This window comes from Syngnathoides biaculeatus, chromosome 4 (genome assembly GCF_019802595.1).
Source record: "Syngnathoides biaculeatus isolate LvHL_M chromosome 4, ASM1980259v1, whole genome shotgun sequence".
NCBI classification, from domain to species: domain Eukaryota; kingdom Metazoa; phylum Chordata; class Actinopteri; order Syngnathiformes; family Syngnathidae; genus Syngnathoides; species Syngnathoides biaculeatus.
In genome coordinates, this window is record NC_084643.1 from 4,071,307 (window position 1) to 4,094,957 (window position 23,651).

At 42.8% G+C, this 23,651-nt stretch overlaps 1 protein-coding gene across 9 annotated transcripts in view; it reads left to right on the forward strand.

The window, feature by feature from the left end:
- The window catches only part of ncor2 (nuclear receptor corepressor 2), a 115,265-nt gene that overhangs the window by 23,872 nt on the left and 67,742 nt on the right, over positions 1-23,651 (forward strand). For 8 of the 9 annotated variants that reach the window (XM_061816136.1, XM_061816143.1, XM_061816144.1 and 5 more), the window contains exons 3-4: positions 3,834-4,077; positions 22,907-23,108. In XM_061816136.1, coding sequence (XP_061672120.1) covers positions 23,004-23,108 — 105 coding nt within the window. In that variant the 5' untranslated portion in view covers positions 3,834-4,077; positions 22,907-23,003. The remainder of the gene's footprint in view (positions 1-3,833; positions 4,078-22,906; positions 23,109-23,651) is intronic. The other variant, XM_061816138.1, reaches the window with a different exon arrangement.

The following is a 23,651-nucleotide window of genomic DNA, read 5'->3' on the forward strand; positions in this document are numbered from 1 at the left end:
CAGAAGTATAATGAGCGTGTTCAATACACATATCAACCGGCAGCCCGCTGAGATGCTGCTGCAGAGCGCTCGGAGCTTTCTTTTTAATTTTAACACGAGGCGTGTGTGAAGAAGGGGGTGAGAAACATTTGTGTCTTATGAGCAATCTGACAAATTTGCCATTGCAGCAATGCGGGATGGATTAGACGGACGTGCTCTCGGGCCATCTGAAACGAGCCGCAGCGGCGGCTGGATGAAGACCGGGGGGGGGATGCGCCGATGGGTCCGGGGGTCTCCCAAACCGCACACCATAAAGATAAACAGCGGGAAGAGAAATCGTCCCAGGCATCACTCTGAGGCCTGCCGCACCGAAAGCTAACTCAAGATATACGGCCTGTCGGAAACGTGTCACTGCGTAGCCATTTTTTTTATCCCCCCAAGTGGAATGACCTTGCATATTTTAGGATTTAGCTGAAAATGTCTTTAATAAACTGCAATAAAATAAACAAACATCAAATGCAGCCTTACTCATCCCAGTACCTTTACCTTTGTCTGCTCCCTGGCCCAAAGGAACTCCTTTCAAACCCCTTTTGGAACCTCACCTTCACTCTTATCCACAGTGCGGGAGGTGCTATATTATTGAATGTCACGCAATCTCCTCCTTGCTTGATTTTCTTATATTTACAGCCTGGAAGTGTTTCTCTCTCTCTCTCTCTCTCTCCTCTCAAGAGAGAGAGAGAGAGAGAGAGAGAGGAGAGAGAGAGAGCGTTAGTGTAATGGACCTTTGTGATGGTGACCTTAATCTCCGCCCCCTTAGCCATGTCCCACAAGCTTCCAAAATGGCGATTGAACATAACATGTTTGTTCTATCGCATATTCCAGATAATATTGGGGTGTTTTTTGCCAAATGCGTCAGACTTGTCCAAGAGATTTCTACAGAGAGGTTTCAACTATTCCACGCAAGTATATGTACACGGAATTAAGATTTTGGACGGAGCAGGACGCAATGTCAGAGTTACAGGGAAATTGTTGGCAATCGATGCAAAAATGTTTGACGCCTCACAAACTTCATATTGAAATACAACACGATAAAACTGTGGAATCGCACTGAGCATGTAAAGCAGGGTGGGTACTTCTTACTTGGAAAGATCATGAGTAATATCATTGCAGTCTTTATAAGTGAGTTTGTGTATTCATTTGACTTGGCTCGTAATCGAACCCAGTCTGATGGGATACAAATCGGCAAATAGACATTTCTCTTGCATGACATGGCGCATTTACGTATCACTAACCCGACTCTTCGGCATAAAACATGACACACTTCATTCAGCAGGTCAGTGATACAATAACAAAGTGAAAGTTGTTCTCCTGCAATGTATAAAGCACTGACAATAATTCAATCGAACTCAGATAAGTTACTTCTCCCTCACTTATCTTCGAACATACAGCCTTGTGTTTGTTGATATTGTTCACAATTAATTGTACCTGCGGTCTTGCGCAAGGCTTAATCCATTGTAGACACTTTGTCAACTGTGTTCTAGGCTTAGGAAAATGAATCAACTGGGCCACTTGTAACCTAGCAGGATATCTTTCATCAGAAATGCACGCTCCCCAAGTGCATCTGAGGACCATTTTCTTCATAACATTAACTTTTCCAAGCGCACGCTACTGACAACCAACATTGCATGTGGGACAATGTGGCGAAAGGGGCGTGTCAAGCCAGGGGTTAAGACAATGCAGCGATCTGATTGGCTATTGTTGTATGAGTGATTGACAGGTCGGAAAGGTCCATTCTTACTTTGGTACTGTGGAAGGAGGTTGGTGCATTCCGACTTGCATCCAAATTCACACGACGTCTCAGTTATAGCTTGCGAAATGAGCGCCCAGTGTGCGCCTTCCATTTAATCTTTCTCTTGTTAGCAGTCATACATCAGTCAACACCAATAAGTCATTTCATTAACAGCTATCAATCCATCCATCCATCAATGTGATTATCTTTCTATTACTTGACTGTATTGAACCCAAGGCAGCCATTTTCCAAAAGAAAAATCTCACAGCACGCCACCCAAAATGGTACACAAAGTGGGAAAACTGAAAAAAAAAATAAAAAATAAATGAAAAAAAAATAAACATGATCTTGTCTCATTCTACTTGGGAATTGCAGTGAATTGCAAACTAGCCACACACAAAACGCCACACTACCACCAGGGTTGCCAAAATGACTGTTTGGAAGTGGAGTTCAATTATGACATTGTAGGTGTGTAACCACTTCAAATATTCTCTCAGTCATAAAAATAATTACACTTGAATACATCTTTAATTACTTTTTAATTTTGAATTAATGCAGTACATCAACAGTCAACAGAAGCCTCAGATGTTTCCTCAAAAAATGTGGATTAAAAAAACAGATCATTATTTTGGAATCAACCACATTTCCATCCATCCATTTTCTTAGCCGCTTATCCTCACGAGGGTCGCTTGGGAGTGCTGAAGCCTATCCCAGCTGTCAACTGGCAGGAGGCGGCGTACATGCTGATCTCGTTGCCAGCCAATCGCAAGGCATATATAGACAAACATTCGCAATCACACCTAGGGGCAATTTAGAGTCTCCAATTAATGTTGAATATGTTTGGGATGTGGGAGGAAACCGGAGTGCCCGGAGGAAACCCACGCAGGCACGGGGAGAACATGCATACTCCACACGGGCGGGTCCGGGATCGAACCCGTGACCTCAGAATTGTGAATCCAACGCTTCCCAGCTGCTACAGTGTGCTGCCCCAAACACATTTTTCCTTTACAAAATAATGTGATAAAATAACAGGATGAAATGTAAATACATTATAAAAATATTTGCTGCATTCTGTTCATACTGTATGTGTAAAACACGATAGCATGTTGACAAACATGCACAATTGCTGCAATCTCGCTTCATATTACAACCGGATACGTGAATGTTTTCAAAATCTCAAACAAAGTAATACATCGCACCGCAAGGTGGCGCTTGGAGGTCCATCCACTTTTCTTCACTGCTTATCCTCACAGGGAGTGCTGGAGCCTATCCCAGCTGTCAACGGGCAGGAGGCGGGGTACAACCTGAACTGATTGCCAGCCGATCGCACGGCACATGGAGACAAACAGCCGCACTCCCAATCACACCTACGAGCAATTTAGAGCGTCCAATTCCTGTTGCATGTTTTTGGAATGTGGGAGGAAACTGGAGTGCCCGGAGAAAACCCACGCAGGCACGGGGAGAACATGCATACTCCACACGGGCGGGGCCAGGATCGAACCCGTGACCGCAGAACTGTGAGGCCAACGCTTTACCAGCTGCCCCACCGTGTCGTGGAGGTCATCTTTGGAAAAGTGTCTCACGTTTGAAACCACAGCAGAATGACACATGACTGAGAGAGCCAATCACCAGCGTCTGCTTTAAGAGGAAGAAGTGATGGAGGGGGGAAATCTGAGCTTTTGTGATTGCTTTTTTTTTTTTTTCCAAAAGTAAACTATAGTCATGGAAATTTCCCCAAAGTAAATGCAAATTAAATGATAGTTTCTCTGAGTAATCGATTACAACTACATCCATTTTGTAAAAAAAAAAAAAAAAATGACATAAACATGTAATTAGTTTTGAATACACGTAAGTCACGGGGACGTGCACACACTGGGGAATAAACAATATGACTCATTGTTGGAAGGCTGGAGATGAGTTCAAGACCCTTGACTCGACAATCAGCTTGCTTGTGTTGATCAACGCGTGACTGAATATAAAAATGTTCTCTCAGACGGGGGCCGTGCGTGTCACCGGAGTGTCATGACGAGTGAGCCGAGGATGTGTTCTTCTCCCGCATGTTCAGCCGGAGGAGGGACGAGAGAGATCGGCGAGGAGGGGATGAGGAGGAGGGGAGGCGCTTCAGCCCCGCTGTAGTGTGCTGTGTCGGCCGCAAGCAGGCGGGCAGATGAGCGCAACATTGTGCGCGAGCTGGCGCGATAAATGAGCAGCAAAAGTGGGATTTGTTGGGGACTCGTTGACGGCGGACGAAGCCCGAAGCCGTGTAAGCGACGACGATCGGGATTGTGGCTTCCTTCCACCCCGCTGAGGTGAGTGAGCCTCCATTGCTGCTTGGCTGCGTGCGCGCGGCTCGTCTTGTTGCACGGCGCCAGGGTCTAGCCCTCCTTTGGAGGAGAAACCCTGGTGACCTTTTTCCGGGCTCCGCAAACACCGCGGCTGCCGCCTCGGCGAAACGATTGCGGACGAGGAAGCGAGGCGTCGCTGTGCGCCGCGCGTCACCGCGACATTGTCAGTCGGCTCGCCATTGTCGTCTCAACTTGACGATTCGGACAATTTCACACGCACGTGCTACATGGCTAGGCTAAGCTAGCTAGCCGGCTAGCCAGCTAAGCGAGCTAGCGAGCTGTCAGGCTGGCTCGCGTCAATTTAACCGCACGAAATATTCCCGACAACAATCACGCGTGCCATGTGAAATCACAGCAGGCTGCAAGGACACGCCATTTTCCGAATGATGCTCAGAGGCTGCTGCGCGTTGTTTTGCTCAACTTTGCTCGGCGCTGTTTGCGCCGAGTGGCCGCTTTGCGCGTGTAAACATTCTTCGCAATCTACTTTGGATGCCTTATGTCACGCATATAAGTGCTAACGTGCCGTTCACAAGGAAGATCCACTTTGTCCGATCTTTGTCTTGCATAGAAGTGTGAAGATCCACTTTGAATGCCTTATGTCACGCGTTTTAGCGGAAACGTGTTGTTTACAAATAAACCACAGCAAGACGATGGTGCGACTTGAATGTTGACTTTGGGACACTAATACGTGAGATATCATCGCGCAGTGGCAGCAGCATTCATTGTATTCATCGAGCATTTGCACGTGATTATCACCAGGAGTTTGAGGAGTTGATATCTCGTGTGACGCAACTGTTATTTATTCGCTGCCAGACTTGCAAGATACGTTTTCAAAGTGATGTTGTCAAACTTTGAATTCCTTTAGCTTTACTTCTGTCTCATGAGCTTGTATACCAAGTCCGTGTTATTTACCGAGGGACTCTGTGTGCTTCCAATAAGTTGTCTTAGTAGAATTTTAGGCAGAAAAGTAAAGTTAATGAAGGCCAAGCTCTTGTTTTTTTTTTTTTTTTTTTTTTGGACTGGCAAATAATTCGCACAGGGCTGCCAAACAATTGAAGAGTAAATGAATGACATTTTTTTTTTAGATTGTGTTTAATTGAAGCTCGTAGACTGATACAAAAGATTAAACTCAAAATTGATGCGAAGAAAACGGTGACGTTTGATCTCTCAAGGTTCCTCGGGAGGACAAGTTAACAAAAAAAAAAAGCCAGGCAGTTCACTTAAGAGAGAATCTCATAGTTGTGTTCATGCTGAAGTTTTTTTTTTTCAATTATTATTTTTTTTTAAACTTTCCGTTTATTGCATCATATACAGCAGGGGTCGGGAACCTTTTCGACTGAGAGAGCCACAAGGGCCAAATATTTAAAAATGTAATTTCAAAAGAGCCATACAGTATTTTAAAAACTCAGTACAAGTGTATTTGTGCATTTATGTAAGAGTACAATAAGTCTGAATTATTTTAAGTAACATTGTTACGCTGTCGCTCACCAATGATGACAAAAGTACTTACCATTAATGCGACAGTTAGAGCTGGACGTTTTTGCTAATGGCTTTGGAGTTCATACATCGTCAGATTAAGCTTCACGCAGGCGTTGAGACTTCCATCCGTTCGTCGTGAATGTAATTCAATTTGATTTTCCATCACTCCGGTACAATGGTGAACAGTTCTTGCCGACAAAGGCGCATCTTTTTATCCATTTGATTATCTTGCCTTGATGCGAAGTTGGCAAAATGTTGATTGGCAACGTCTCGTACGAATGCTTTGGCGTACTCCCCATCTGTGAATGTAAACACACAGCAGAACCTTCCATTTCCACGAAGGCTGTCCATTCTTGTTGAAAACCTCGGTACTCGAATTTTTTTTCTTTGAGCGACCTTTGCCAAAAGCGTTACCGTAATTAGTTGCTCCGATCACAATCAGTGTTAGCCCCTTCTGCACCTCTGGACATAGACTACCACACAAAAACTACAGCAACCCCACTAGGCCAAACTTGTCTCTACGTCTTTTGCGTTGCCTCCCGCACCTAACTACAGTCACCCCACTAAGACAAATCTTCTCTGCACGGCGGAAATCACATGTACACTTATGTCGTTATGAGGGCTCCACGAGCCATGTGCAACCACCAAAAGAACCAGGTATGACTCGCTAGCCATAGGTTCCTGACCCCTGATATACAGCAACATGCATCAATGCACTAAAAACATATACAGTCTACCCAAACCATCAATTCTTATGAATATTCACTCTTCAACATGCTTGTACATACATATTGCACATGACATAAAGGTGTAATACCAGCTCATCATAATTATGTAATTAAGGCTGTGTTTACTAAACATAGCCGACATTATTTTAGAGGCTCAATATCTGTAAACATTTGTAAGACTGAACTGTAGTTCCGTCATGACATAACTGCAGAGGATTTCCAACGTGTGTTGACACAATCTCTGTGACCCAGAAACCAAAGCAGTGTTTTCTAATGCTCATCAACTGACCATAACAAACTCACCGATCAGAGCAGCCAAAGCAGTTGAGTGTGTTAACGTGGCTTTATTTCAGTTTTGTGTTTTTAGCACCGCGTCACGTTCACGTACGAAAGAAATAGATCAGGAAAAATGTCACTTTTTGTTCTGGGCAGATTCATATTACATGTTAAAATTAAAAAGGAAGTACATGTAATCCTTTCTTCTCTGGTCAACACTGCACTTTAAAAGCAACGAATGCTCACCATTGCAGTCTTTTTTTTTCTGTGGAACTTCCCCCAGACAGTTGGGAGGTCAACCATTTTTTTGTTTTCTGGCAAAATATGTCTTGTCTCAAATGTGAAACAGCTGTGTGCGAGACGTCACCAAATCTTGTGAGACCTCAGCAGTGTCAAAGCCCACAGCAAGGTCCTGCTGTCTTTTGTCTGAAAGCGAATAAATCACAGCTCCACTCTGGGGCAGCAATTTAATGCCGCGTCAAAGTGGCTACCACGCAAGAGTCAACTCAGCAGAAGAACGAGCTCGTTCTTGCTGATACGTAACAATGTTGCAATAACAATACAGCAGTGCATCGAAATGCTTCTCTTTTGGTCACTCCCTTTATTTCATTATCTCAGTCACATACCCTTGAATTGACTGACCTTGAATGATCCTTTTCCTGTCAGTGACCCTTTAAGGTAAGAGATGAGAGATAAATAGCGATACCATGCACTTTGTGTCCCACTCATTGAGGTCCGGATCACTGGGAGCTGTAACCCTTTCCCAGCTGATATTGTGGAAAAAGGGAATGGACACCCTGGAGTGCCCACTGGTCAATCGCAGCGCATTTATAGAGACAAGACAACGGCATTCACTCACGTTCACCACATTCTGGAGTGGGAACTGAACCCGAGCACACTGCACAGATGTATCAGGACATCATCAGTGACCTGAGATGTAACCTGTAATTATTGACTGAAATAGAACCAACAACAATACATAAACATTAATATATAACACCCCTGTGAACCCACAGTCACATCTCCTTTCATCCCTGTCTTGTGATGGTATCATTTATAGACTTTACACTGATTTTTATCGGCCTGATCCGAATCGAATGATATTTCGCTGATCGCTTTAAATATGATAATTCGCCAATCTGATCAATGGCGTCAAAGATTGTCTCAGACATTTACTCCACGTTGCTGTCATGCACAGTATATCTGAATTCAAAAGCTTGTTTATTTTTATATAGTAGTAGTAGTATTATATAGTAGTATTTATATTTACCTCATCTTTTGACATACTGGAAATATCTGACGGCCGATAAAGTTAGTAAAAAAAAAAAAAAACGTCGGCGGAATGGGAATGACAAGATGGCTGAGACAAGACGACTCAATGCACGGATCAGACTGCAAGACAAATTTCCTTTCATGATTGCACCAAGTCAAACTACTGCAATCAAATGTTGTATTCCGATATCACCACATCCCAGTTTTTTAGATCAGTGGGCTTTTATCTGTTCAAATCAAACGCGACCGCATACAGTCATTAGCGTAGGGATGACAGCACCAGTGGATCGCGCCAACTGTATTTGTTAGGGTTGGTTCAGAGGTGATATGTGTTTGTGGTGACCAGTGCTCAGGACAGAGAAGGACGTTCGTGTTAGCGGACTTGTGGACAGGTCATGTGAACCAACAGGGATTAACCTTCTCCACATGCTTTGTAACGTTAAAAGTATTTTGAAATGGATTTAGCGGAACGAGAAGTGAAGCGATTTCATCCCTAAGAGAGAAACTGAACTTTGGTCATTTGGGAGTTTTGGGGGTTTGATGTTGCTGATGGTCCGAAATGCCAAGCATTTTGATTTTCTCAGTATTTTGTTCCGAGCTGTTGTTATATATTCATTCGGGTGGTCCAACGTATACAGTAACTATTAAATGTGTATCGATTGTGGTAGTGGTAGACAACAGTCGCCATTTTATGATGTCATCCTTGTGCCACACTCGTCACGCATGACCAGTCAACCCACACTAGATCCACCTTGAACTAAGTGCATTAGGCGTCTTAACTGTTAAGACATCTAAGAACTCTTTGCCATTGTAAAAAAATGCACGTCATACGTTAATTATGGTAGCACAGTCTCGGTTAATAAAGTATAGTAAATCAGACTAATGCTTGAATATAAGAAATGACCCTTTATCTTAAATTAGGTGATGGGTTTTTGAAGATTTATGTTGTGTAACAGTTTCATATTAAATATGACACATGTAGCTTGATTGTTTGCGATAATGATTAGCATGGTTATTGGCAATAAGAGATGTCAACTGTTTGGGTTAGGAGGAGGTAAACATGAGTGAGGTGTCCTCCCCACCCTCATCCAGGAGAGTAATGGGGGCAGCGATAATCCCGTGCTCAGTGTGGTGCCTCAGGGAGACTGTTACGCTGCTAGTTCCATTTCGGCTCATATTATGAAACACAATAAAGCTATGAAGCTGGAAACTCTCAAGGATCGGCCCTCAATAGTTAAGTAAAAATTGGTGTTGCATCATATGTAAGGAATTTGCGTTTTGGAGATTTACAGTACGTGTCTGAAATTGTTTGGATGCCTTGTGAACATGTTATGGTTTTAGATCAATACCATGGCAGAAAGAAGTCTGCAATGTTCTCAGCCAGCTGTAAACAAGGCATCATAATGTCATCATATTAAAAAGTCTTTCTTGATCATTTTTATGCTCTGCTGCTTCTAGTTAAATATGCAACCAATTCATCCATCCATTATCTACCGATTTTCCGGGTCGGGTCGCGGGGGAAGTAGCTTCAGCAGGGATACCCAGACTTCCCTTTCCCCAGTCACTTCTTCCAGCTCTTCCGAAGGGATCCCGAGGTGTTCCCAAGCCAGCCGAGAGACATAATCTCTCCTCGTGTCCTGGGTCATCCTCGGGGTCTCTTTCCGGTGGGACATGCCCGGAACACCTCACCAGGGAGGCGTCCGGGAGGAATCCGAATCAGATGCCCCAGCCACCTCATCCGCCTCCTCTCAATGCGGAGGAGCAGCGGCTCGACACTGAGCCCTTCTCGGATGACTGGGCTTTTCACCCTATCTCTGAAGGAGAGCCCGGACACCCTGGGGCGGAAACTCATTTCGGCCGCTTGTGTGCGGGATCTTGTTCTTTTGGTCATGACCCACAGCTCCAACCAATTTAATTCTATAATTATAGCCGTGCTTAAAAGTAATAGACATAAAAGCGGAATTCAAAGATTTGCAACTCCTTTTAAACCCATATTCATATAAATGCACTACAAAGACGAGATATTTCATTTTCTGACGAATAAATACATTTGGTCTTTTAAAATATTCCCTCATTTTGAATGTGATCCATGCAACATGTCACGCTTTAGTTTGGGCCACGGACATGTTTACTACTGTTACATCACCTTTCCTTTTACCGAGAGTTGGGAACTGAGGACACTAATTGTTAAGCTTTGTAGCCGGATTTTTTTCCCATGGCTTGGCATTGTCTTGCTGAAATAAGCAGGGATGTCCTGAAAAAGATCTCGCTTGGATGGCAGCATATGTTGCTCCAAAACCTGAATGTGCCATTCAACCCTGACAAATTCCTTTTGGTCTAAAATGACACATCAGTGTCGAAATTAATGAAATCTCAACTTTACTATCAGAATGATGATAGTGAAGTGACACAACATAAATATGTCACATTATTTCCCCCCACCCCGGTTAAACATGCCGAAACTAAAAAAGGAAATATGACGCCGTGACCATGACATGGCCTCCCGTGATCTCAGCCTCGCCCCGAGCCGTCTTCCTTTTACCGATTGAGAAAGAGCAGCTATCTGGCCTTTCTTGCCCACTTCCTAGTCGATTGTTCTTACGGGAGTTTGAGAGAGCGTGCCGCTAACTTCTGTGTGGGAGCTTTTTACTCGTCCAATTACTCGCAGTCCAAGTTCCACTGAACTGGACATGATCCCAACTTCACTTTCATTGACCCCACAGTAACTGTGACGTTCATTTTGAAATCCTCTCACATTTCCATGACAGTCGGGCTTAGTGCTGATGTGAGAACTGCCTTGGAAGGATGCCTTCTTAGCTTTCTACTCTACTTCTACTTTTGAAACATGCATTTTGCTCAAAGATGTTTGAAGCAGAGTGATTAATATTTTGCTAGTTGTTTTCTCAGCCAGATTTCCACACCTCGCGTGCTCTTACTCCTCATCTAAGGCACAACATTTTCAGATTACCCTCAATGCTGTGTTTTTGTACCTAAAAAGTGCCCAGTGATTTCCAATAGGACGTTAAACAAAATACCTTCACCTCATTCTTTCACTTTTAAAAGCTTTTTCAGAAAACAGATTTTTCACCCACATTTCAAACTGAGAGCCCCCATAGCGCATTGGTTTGGTAAATCAGGGGCCGTGAGTTCCTATCTCACTGGGGCCTCTACTCCACAAGAGGGGTTGCGTCAGGAAGGGCATCCGGCGTTAAAACTGTGCCAAACAAATATGAGCGTTCATCTGAGGTGTTACGCTGTGGCGACCCCTAATTGGACAAGCCAAAAGAAACTTACTCATTTCAAACACCCGCATTCTCCCCCATTTCACTCTACTATGCTTTGTTCTCCCCTGCTTTCACATTTCTTCAGGAATTCAAACCATTCCCTTTACGTTTTCCACATTTCCCACACTATCCAGTTACCCACATTCTGCACTGTGCAACACTACAATACCTGCATTTTACCCATGAGGAACAGAACTTCTACCTTTAGCGAGAGTTTCCCTATTTCTCAACCGATTCACACCATTCCGTTCACAACTTCTACGTGTTCCTCATTCAAGCCAACCTGTGAACAAGTCCCGTTTTCCAAAATTTCAAAATCAAAGCGCGAAATTTCTAGATGACAGCGCACACCGGATAACAAACCGTGTCCACTTTGTGTAGCATTCTTTTTTTCTTTCCTCCTCTATACACGAGCCATGCTTGACCATACACTGCCGATATCTCGCGTGGGTACTGGTATGTTGTAAAATTAGATAATTCATAGAAATACTTTGCAAATGTTTATTTACAGACCTCATTTCCAAACAGTGACTGTAACACGGCTCAAATATAATAACATTTTTTTTAATTCATCCTCCTCTTGTTTACTCAAACAACTAAAGTCGTCGTCTTAGAACTACTGTATTTTTAGTGTTCCAAAAAAGCTTTGCTCAAATATGTCAACAATGCTTTCCTACTATATAATAACATAAACAACACAAAAGGTACTTTGATTGCAAAATACATTTATTCCAAGAACAACACTGATCTGATGCATCAACTTTGAACTTTGCGTGTGTGTACGTTGACATTGACCCTTCTAAAATTGTTTTTTTTTTTTTTGTGTGGTAAATGCGAAAGCATTCTCCTTTGTGCAAGGGCACGCAACAGCATTCACACCACATTGTCTCATGCGCTTTCCTTGGGGTATACAGACTCTGCATTTTCTCTGTGGACTCGGTTTTTTTTGGCTTGTAGGCTTGAGATATTCAAGCTTGTGCATGCTCAGCTGTCCGTCAAGCCTACTTGCAGGGTCATCACTGTACAGTGACCGATTTTGGCGTTGTACATCAGCATGCGCTCTGGTCCATTTTTTTTTTTAATACTCTTTATTACAAACTGCAGGAAGGGTAGCCCTTTACTTGGCGTTTTCACTTCATAAAGAACATGGGCATTGAACGTAGAGATTTGAAAAAGATAGACCACGAATCTTTTCTTCCAGTTTAGTGACCTTCTCATGCACGGGTAATAGGCAATGTTCCGGTCAATCATCTGGACATCAAATCCGTTCATGTGCATGTTGTATGTGACAACACACTCGGGCTTGGAAACAGGCACCTTTTGTTCGTCCTTTTTCCACACTTCCATTGTTTGCATTGTATCTTTTTGGCAGGTTGTTATCAGTTTTACAGTGCGTTTGTCCTGCCATGCATCAACCACAACCCAGCCATTATTGCAGGCAACCTTTCCCTCTGCCCCAGAAGTACGCTTTGTTGCCTCTTTTATTGGCTGAGCTTCGGCTCTGTTCTTCTTCAGTGTCCAGCACACTTCAGTGTCTTTTTCAAGGAGCTGCTCACAAAGGCTAATGGAATTCTAAAAGTTGTCCATATATAATGTGTAGCCATCTCCTACGAGGCAATCTAGGAGCAAAAAATAAATAAATATATATATATATATCTTAACTTGAGAGCGTGCACAATTTCCCCATGTACTGCAGGATATTGAAACCATATCCTGTCTTTGAGTCGCACAGGATATTGGATTTTTATTCCATACTTGAATGGTTTTTGAGGGTTGTATACCTGGAAGGACAGGTGCCCTCGCCACTTCATCACTGCCTCATCTCTGCCGACATTCTCTTCAGGCTGGTACTGTGTCTTCAATTTCTGCACTCAATAGCACTGCGCTGTACTTTGTGCATTTTGTTTGATGTTTGTGTTGAACTGGGGGATCCGCCATAATATTTGGTAATGGTTCCTTGCCATTTACTGTTTTCTGTTTACAAATGATCACTTGATACAGCATTCCTAGGAAATCACAAATGTTGACCGTAATTCCCGGCCTACAGAGAGCACCTGGTTATAAGCCCAGTACAATTGTAAAGAAATACAATTTGGTACACACATAGGCCGCAGCCGTGCAAAAGCCATAAGTGCCCACATTGAAACAAGAGATATTTACAAAGACAGATGGTACACAGAGTTTAACGCTAGCGCGACTGCGCTAACGCGGCCTCACTAACGCTACCGCCGCCGTGCTAACACTAGCACCGCCGCGTGCACTAACGCTACCGCCACCGCGCTAACAAAAAAATACACACTGGTGAAAATCACCGAGACACGGCAGTAACAACAGTAAAAGTCACTTCCTCGATTGGCACATATATTCGGTCTCACTCTTACCTTTTCCACTCGAGTGCCCCCTTGCGTCCGCTAGAAGAAATGCACAAATTAGCCGCATCACCTCATGAACCGCAGGGTTGAAAGCGTGTGAAAAAAGTCACGGTTTATAGGCCGGAAATTACACTAATGTCAGGATTTCCTGGTGAGTCGTAGGATACCCTTGCGGCTTTGGGCTCCCAGCTGATCGCAGGCTCCATGTTGTTGTTCGCTGGTCTATGGTGTGGTAGATTAGTCGACGTGAGTACAAAATTGTCCAAATGGCACGTCTTACATTTTCATTGGAAACAACAAACTAAAAATAGTGAAGTTGGAAGATATTACCACGGTTAAACTCTTGCGTGAGGCCCAGATTACAGTGATATTTAGTTTACACACAAAGCCTTCTATTGTGATGTTTCAGTTCAAACCAGTCAGCCCTTTTAGGAGAGGCAGACAGCGCATTAGCAGGGATTACAAATGGCTCTGTGCTAAGTGATTCACTTGACTCTGTTGCGCAACACAGATGACAGACAGCATGTTATACGACATGACTCTCATTTGTGTCCAGGCCGCAGTTGTGATATATTTATCTCATTTGATTAGCTGGTCTTTTCTGCTTGGAATGCTTGTCTCAACGTGGTGTGTTTGTTTGTTTTTACTGTGCGAGGCATGCGTTTAAGGGCAATCGAGGACATATATACCTCGGGGGCGATGATCTCGCTGTGGAAAATGTGAGTGACATGTAGTAGTGAAAGGCAAGAGAGTGAAGTACATTGTAATTGCCAGTTAGGGTGCTGGGGCTGGACTACTTTACTCTTGTCTTGACATGTTTAGGCTTTGTTTCTGTAAATTAAAGATGCATATCAGATCAAGATTGTGTGTGTGTACATGTGTGGGGCTGAGTATACTGTACACTGCATGGTTCGTGACAGATTTCAGATTTTTCATTTTATTTTTTTGCTCCCAAAGGTCTAATCCAGACGAAATGTATCTTATTTGTCTATCATACTAATGTCCCTAAAATTTCCCCCCAAAATATTTTTAAAATTCTAAACACAACAGAAATGAAATAAATTAGCGTCAAAGTCAGTCTCAAGATTTTGTTCGAAATTTCACTTAGATTCGGCAAGTTCCGGCACTCTCAGGAATGTGACGTCAAGTCACGACAACGTTTAGCCAGAGAGTGAAAAAGCTAACAAAGATAATGAAAAAAAGTGTTTCATATGGCTGTTCTGCGTCCAATGTTGACGGAGTCATTTTACATGAACGGCCAAAAGATGAACAGATAGGCGGGTTATGGACCAGGTTTGTGCAGACAAAGCGGGCGGATTGGACTTCCAAATCAAAGTGGACAGTAAAAAGTTCCAAGCATTTCAAGGAGGACTGCTTTGAAAACCCGGTACAGCGTTCAAGTAAGTATGTACGTGTTCAATTGTTTAGTATTGACAAGGATCTACCACGTTTTAAATGTACGTACAATAGCGATACAGATATATATATATCAGCTAATATCCGTATCCATGTGATGTTTAGGAGGTGACGAAATTTGAACACTGTATAAAGTGAGTGTCCTGTTGACGCTGAGGTCTTGCTGAAATCAGACTATGGCGGTGTGTGCTCTCAAGTGTTACGTGCATTATTTAAAATACGGGCTAAATCTTTAAATGCAGAACGATACCGAAGGTTTACATTTTTTGTTTTACGCAGACTCAGTTGTTAGTACAAGAACAACAACAAACAACTCCCTGTTGTGTGTTCGCAGCATCAGACGTTTAAACGTGTTTGAATTAGATTATTTCGTCAACAAGGTGTACGTAGATTTCTTGATTCTTCTGTATTTTTGGTTGCGACGTTCCACGTCAACTTCGTCAGGTTTCGCCGACTCCTGTCCTGTCCTTGTGTTACATTTGTCAATTCCGGTTCGAACATATGTGGTTGAATTACACTTGCATGGGATGTTTTTTTTTGAACATGAGAAGAATACGAAAATTCCTTCTCTTCAGTTCCTCCTTCTTCCACAGAGCATTCTGTAGGTTATTCGTTGTTTATCACAATGCCAAGTAGGGGGATACACCTCTCCTAGGTGTTATGGGTTGGGTCCCTTATCTATGTTGTAGTGTTTTACTTGCGGCAGTCAATGTGTAGCCGCTCACTGTGTTTCATGTCCTCGGAGTTCAATAAACACTCCTTGCTTCGGAAACCTGTGTGATCTCTTATGCACGCACAAGTAGCCAGTGGCATTTACACATTCCATAAAAACTTCTTTATCACTGCTGTCTATCTTCCCGATCTCACTCGCGTGTATGATTGTCTGTGTAGGAAGCAATTTCTGGACTGGGGTTGTCTTTGCGTGACGTCACACGGAAGTAGCTTCAACAGAGCCTCGGTTTGAAACAGACATGGGAGGCATTTGGATTACAAAGAAAATGTGCACTATGGCGCTATTTTGTTTCATTTCTGTTGTGTTGAGAATGTTTAAAAATGTTTTTAATGATATTTTAGCTACATTTGTATTATAGACAAATAAAATTGATTTCCTCTGGATTAGACCTTTAAATGTCAGTATTTGGATATGCGCCCAGGCATTGTAAACGGGGGGACATCATTGGGTCTCCTCCAAATATGGATACAAATCTATTTTTTGGATATACGCCAATGTGACTGCAGCATAACTAGATAGATGGGATGCAACTTGAAAGAAGCCGGATGAGGTGGCCTGCGTATCTGATTCGGATGCCTCCCAGAGGCGCTAAAGATAATTGCCCCACAACCCAACCTTGGATAAGTGGGAGAAATCGGATGGATGGATACACCTTGTCAATACAAGCTCGAGTGTTGAGTGAATGCCAACATATCGACTGTTAGTTGAAATGTACAAGCAAAAACAATTCGAAAAAATAGTTCAGCTATATCAAATCGGAAACGGGCACTTGGACCTACAATGTAAATCCAGCCGTTCAAAGACATTGCAAACACAAGAAGGCTCTCACGCTTAAATCAAATCAGCGTTGAGTCCGCTGTCATGAGGGCCAAACAGAGCCACTCTGGTTGCATGCTTCCACGCAGAAGAACATTTCAATAATTAAGTAGCACGAAGAGGAACTAGGTCAGCCCATAAGACGAGTACACTCCTCAGTTTTATTTCTTGCTGCTTGACATTCATTGGAAGCTTGAATCGCAGGTGGGCAGGGAAGCTCTCCTAATTTGAGTCGTCAGATGTCGGCGTGCTTTCACGACATGTCATGAGCGGCGGCTGTGGAATTTTGTGCATCACTTGTTCATAAACTTTTCACTGATTACTAAATTGTATTGATTCAAATTGAAATCAAATGATACTGTAGAAATGTATGAACTACAGTTTACAACCTCTACATACAGTGAAGTAAGAAAATTATCTTTTTGGTCAAAATGTTTTATCAAATACTGTCTTACTGCTGTGTAAATGGAGAACGTACAGTTGAATTTTGCCTCCTGTATGGCTGGATGGGCATAATTTCTCCATCATTAACAATTGATCATGAATGTTGTGTTTATTAAAACGTTTGATTGGTCCACCATTTGTATCAGTAGCTTTATTTGGTGTAATGATTCTGGTGCCTTCACCGTCGCGGTGAGTGAACATGCGGCAGCTCAACAACATTTTGGCAGGTTCTTTTTGGGTTTTCCATTTTAGTTCTCACAAAGTAGTTTTTGATTCAGGAGTACAACTGCTGTGCTCTGAGGTCTCTGCTGTTACTTTTGATCACACGGCGCTCTTTGCGGAATCATTTTTAACAGAAGCTAGTCAGTAAAATGTGTTTGGAAAAAAGGCGTCTGTGTAATTCAGTTTGTTCTCATACTGTATAGTGCCCCCATGGCTACAGGGAGTCGTCGTTTGAGCCTCATGGAGAGGGGGCACGGGGGGGGGGCTTATATAACTTCGCGGTGATGGGAAGAAAGAGGAAGCAGAAAATACAATAGCTGCTCTGGTGTCCAGTATAGGCAATGTACACCTGGATGACCGCATCTGGTGAAACAGGACATCCAATCATAGCGATGTCAACATGGACAGCATTGGCCATTAAATGTTGAGCTCATTCTAGATAAGACCATGCTTGGATTTTCATACCACATACCGGTAAACATAAGGTTTAGTCACTGTTGGAAATGTTCATTTTCTGCGCGAACTAGTTCAAAGTTCAGTTCACTGTTTCAAAAATAAACTAGTTTAGTTCATCCAGCCATCCAATTGCGACACCGTTTATCCAGGTTAGGTTTCCGAGGTGCTGGAGCCTATCCCAGCAGACTTCGGGCACAAGGTGGACGGCACCCTGAAGTGGTTGCCAGTCAGTCCCAGGGCAGATATAGAAAGACAACCATTGGCTCTTACATTCACACCGTCACTGAGCCCATGCTGCCCGCACCAAGTCAGCCAAGTTCACTCTTTGGAGACTCTAAATAGCCCCTAGGTGTGATTGTGAGTGCGACTGTTGTCTGTCTCCATGTGGCCTGGTATTGGCTGGCAACTAGTTCAGGGTTTCCCCCTGTTCCTGCCAGAAGACAGCCGGAATTGGCTCCAGCACTCCTGCAACCCTCATGAGAATAAGCGGCTCAGAAAATGGATGGATGGACATCACATTCCATTTTCAGGTGCTTTTGTCAATGTCCAGTTTTTAATGTCTATAAGTATATAAAGTTAGTGACATTTGATTAAATTAGCGAGCCCATTAAAACCTTACATGAACGAGAGAAATGAATATAATTTTCTAATTCAATGATGCTATCCATCCATGCATCTCCGGGCCAGGTCGCGGGGGATGTAACGTCAGCAGGGATACCCAGACTTTCCTTTCCCCCGCCACTTCCATCTCTTCCGGAGGAATCCCGAGGCGTTACCAGGCCAGCCGAGAGACAATAGTTTCTCAGGCGCGTCCTAGGTTGTCCCCGGGGTCTCACAGCAGTGGAACATGCCCGGAACACCTCACCAGGGAGGTGTCCGGGAGGCATCCGCATCAGATGCCCCAGCCACCTCATCTGGCTCCTCTCAATGCGGAGGAGCAGCGGCTCGACACTGAGCCCTTTCGTGGTGACCGAGCTTCTCACCGTGTCTCCAAGGGAGAGCCCGGGCACCCTCTGAAGAAAACTTATTTCGGCCGCTTGCATCCGGGATCTTGTTCTTTTGGTCACGATCCCACAGCTCGTGCCCATAGGTCATGGTAGGAACGTATATCGACTGGTAAATTGAGAGCTTTGCCTTTCAACTTAGCTCACTCTTTAGCACAACCGACCGATACAAAGTCTGCATCACAGCAGACGCTGCACCGATGCGTCTGTCGAATGTCAATGGTGCTAAAGTGTCCTACATCAGTTTGAAAAACATAGACAACTTATTATTATTATTATTTGGTAACCGACTACAGTTAACACTAAGTGGTAATACTGAACACGCAAAGCCTTTTGGAAAGACACACACGTCCTAAACACACAATTTACATATTTTCATATAAACACAAGTCCTAATTTGTAAACTGTCTCGCATAAACAAGACCCGAGCCCCTGCTCCTGCTAGTACTTCCTCAGCCATCCCACAATTCAGCGGCAAGGCGGGGGTGGCGGCGATGAGCTATTGACTAGCGAAGGCCGAAGCCCACTCCAGTGTGTGGAGGGGTCCAAAGAGTGGCCAAGTAAAGTGCGCTGGTGTGAGAGAGTGAGGTGACTGAGTTCATCCCAGTCCGGCGCTGGCTGTGTGCCAGCATCAGCGCATGTGTTTAGCCTCTCGTCTGGAAGGCCCCGTTTGCCTCGGAGTTGATGTCGAAGCTCTTTTATTGTGCAAGCTGCTCCCCCTTGTTCCGATTCAGGTTTTCGGCCCTGTGCCGCTCTCTTGACTGCCGCACTCGTTTTCGTATTTCTCCTACGATTGTCTGCAGAATCGGCAAGGATCAAATGCTGGATGGTTCATATCGACCCCTTTTTTCTGGGCCTCCTAACACATTAGCTTTATTATGACTGCTTTTTATGACTTATTTCGACAAGATCAAGCTTCTTCCAGGATTTAGGAGTCTCCCATCTAAGGAGGAAAAGATACCTCTTTTAAACCACTAGTACTTACTGTAGACCTGAGAAGTCCGATCACTGATACTCTATAACACCATGATATTGTGGAATTTTGATGATTTTGATGTTTTTAAGTACACATAATTTAAAAAAAAAGCATTTATTGATTTTACTCACTTTACATACAAATACTGCTAAAAATGGACTTTTATTGAAAATGATGTCTGACTTATAACTTTTTTATTGCTTTTTCTGTTTGATCTTTATTCTGCAGAATGTTTTGTCAGAGCTGCATTTTTATTCATTTATTTTTTTAAAGTACCTTTGGAACAAAGTTGAGTTAAATTGTGTTAGTGCTGAAAAATTCTATTCAGTTTTCCTGGGTGGTCGGTGTACGTGGTGATTCTGTTTTGTGTGCTTTAGCATTCAAGAGCAGTGTGGCGCACACCTGGATATGACGTGGATTTGAAAAAAAATGGTGAATGAATGATCAGAGTACAAACTAAGACTATCCCGGTGACTGAGAGTATTGTAATATCATCTGCGTGCAGGGTTGGCATTTGCTGCCAGATGGGAAAAGTTTAATTGGAGAGTAATGTTGCGGGAAGGTCGGAAGGTGCATCCAATAGGAGAGCGGGCGGCAGAGTGATTTCAGTGTGCTAACAGCAGCAACGCAGCGACCAAGAAAATGCACCCCGTTACTTCCTGGTTGGATGCCACGCAAGCAATCCCAAATAATGGGCAAACTTGCATTAGAGCAGTGTTGTCCTTACATGCTGGCCATAGTCTATAGTGTCGTTGCCATCCCATTACATTCAGGTCCAGAAATATCAGGATACGTACCCAATTCTCATCTCTTTGCCTCTAAACACTGCGGATTTGAAATGAAACAAGATGTGCTGTACCGCAGACTTTCAGCGTCAATTTGAGAGTTAAATTTGGAGGTAGGAGTGCTCCCCCCTCAAAACAGACTGTTTTCAGCGAAACAAAAATAGGGGTGTGCTGTAATTCGAGATCCTTGGAGAGCTTTAAGACACCCGTGATCCGTATTCAATTGTCAAAAGCACAATGTCTTCAGTCACTGACATTCGACATGTTCAACAGGAACTGAAGCTTTCTATTTGTTGTAAAATTAATTATTTAAAGCCTCCACAGTCTTGTTATAAAGAGAAACATCTTCCAAAAGATGTTGTTCATTTTTAAGAACTATTCTCTTCTGTGCTGCTTTTTTTTTTTTTTTTTAAATCTTGAAGCCAAAAATTCATACTTGATTACCACTAAGCGGTTGTAGCCGTAGTATATTCCACTCAAATTGAGCAGAAAGCGTTAACTCAACTTTGCCTTACATTTATCAACAACAGACCTCAGTTTCGTCTCATCTCTTTTGTTTGAGAAGTGAAATAAAACAAAAGTTTTCCATCTCCCACTTGAGTGGTGGCAGAGTGTACTCGTGTACTCTTACTGTCAGCCACATCCAAACCTGGTTAACCTCAGCGTTTTCTGTGTTTGGATTGGACGATTCAATGTGTGAACTCTCAAAGACGCCGTTGAAAAGTTATGGAGGAGGAAGAGTTGCAAATAGTCTTAAAATTGGAGATCAGAAATGCATTCAAGATTAGAAGATGATCTTTGGCTATACTGTATATAACAATTATTTTTGTAATAGATTAAAGTCACAGTCACATTTGAAAAATGTATTGGTGTGGTCAGTCATGCACGCAGATATACAGTTACGGGTGTGGTCCACCAGTCATGCCCGCAGATATAAACTTGCGGATGTATGTTGGTTTTTTAATTATGAGTGTACCCCTTTAAGAGTGGAGGGGGGCCGTGTCAGGTAAAACAGCTGAACAGCAGCTTGTTTTTAAAGCTCGTTTCCATGTTAAAAAAAAAAGACGTCAAGCTGTGGTTTTCTCGTGCGCCGAGTGTGTGACAATTCCACAGTAGCACAGCTTAGAGGGAACATTGGTCAAGACTACACAAAATAAGCGAGATCTTTCAATATCTATGTATTTCTACTCGTAACAAATTTTACGCGCGTGATTTTTCGTGCTCGATTGTGCAGATTTGCAAGTGCGATGCAAGTGATCATTTTTTTCCCCATAAATTGATTAGCATTCAGTTATTGGCTTTCTCCATCACATATAAGAAAATACACAAAAATGTTGATTATTGTTGCCTGAAGTAAAAGCAGATGTTTGCAAATCTATTCAACAAATATATTAATTAATCTTAACATTAAAATATTTAATAAGATATTTAATGTTGCCCTAACATTAAAATATTTAATGTTAAGAGGCTGAAATAAGAGGATTTGGACAATGTTCATTTCCACAATGCGTGTCAAAGTCATTTTTGTAGCAGGCTACGTTTTTACTGTTTCCCTCAGAAGGCCGTTAAATCTGTGAAATCGTCTTAATCTTTAATTACCTCTTTGTATCATATACCCACACGAAATTGGTGACTAGTTTTGAAGTTAGAAATCAACGATAATAATTTGTTCAGCTATAGTTCGAGTTAAAGTTTAAAAGGTTTTTGGAACAATATCTCAATATTGTACTATTTAATGCATAAAAGATTTTCTAATTTTGGTAAAGATCTTAGGAAGAATTATGGAACTTGACACATGACTTGCTTTGGTGGCTAACATAAAATGATGTGGTGGGCCGGATTTGACATTCTTGCGTTAAACAATCGGTTCTCAAAACGTGATGAATTTTAGATTGTTAGTTGGCACTAGCAAAATCTCTGCGACTAAAGCTTCAACATACGAGTTGACATCAAATCAAATATAAACAAGCGAATGTTGTTTGGTGTAGACGACATTTTGCTTGGAGCCACGACACGGCCGCTGATCCCTTTGTGCACTCACAAACACATTTCTGTCTTCCATTCTATTGCTGTCATATCTTAATAAATAAATTGTAATCCTGAGCTATGATTCTGACTCACTTGACTATTATTATTTTCACTTTTTCTTTTTTTTATGATGAATTATATCGACAAATGGGAGCTCATGGGGTTTGGTCAGCCAAGTGGATCGTTTTGCTGTTTGCGGCCATGATGTGTTTGTCCCGCAATGAGTGCTAGACTTCTTTTTGATTATAGTTGTAAAAGATCGATATTTCTATTAGGTATTCAAGTCTGACATAATGTGCTAAGTCAATTTGACATTTAAATGGAGTGCTTATGCGTGCTTATTTTATTTGCTGTACTCGTTCTAAAAAATTATTTTGCTTTGTGAATTGAACCTTTCGTATATGAATTTATTTTAGCTACTCTATTTAAAATGTATTTTATTTGTGTTCATAGTTAATACACAGTATATTGGCTACAATTATTTTTTAATCTTTCTTTACAGTGTGCTGGCCTAAAGGAAGACCCCACCATGCACATAAGACCCGTCTGCTTCGCAGCCACACCTACTTCCTGTCTGTAGAGGAAGAGGCTGTGCCAGGATGTCCTCTCATCCTCAGTCTGTGCCACCGGGCCGGAGACCAATGGACACGCGGCACTTGCCGAACCCCGCCACCTTACCGTTGCAGCTCCAGCGGGCGCACACAGTAAGAGGCCCGGCCGGCACACAATGCACCGAGTAGAACATTTGTCGTGCTTCTCTTTCCCAGTGAGAACTAATAAATGGACTTGTGCTTACTGTGCTTCTGATACCACTTGCTTGATGAACATGTAAGAATCGTCGCTACCCATTGGAGAGGGCATGACTCCAGCGAATTTTTTGTTAAGAAATATTCCCTCTCACAATGTTGTGCACACAACATGTTCCCCTCATTAGTTGTTTGAAGTCATCGTTGTGGACAGGACCGTTTCTACTCACACCCCCTAATTATCGAGATTATGTCCTAGATTTCAGGGGCGCAATACACCCTAGTGTTTCTGTTTTGGGAATTTTGCTAAGGTGTTTCCCCACAAGGTTGGTTGCGCCGGGAGTTAATACTTAACGCTGTTTTTTATTTTTCCCATTAAGGGCGTTCACCAGTAGTTAGGGCTGGATAAAGCAAAATATTCTTAATGTCTGCATCATTTTCATGATGAATAAATGCAATGTCTTGGAATCAGATTTAATGGCCAAGAATGGAACAACACGC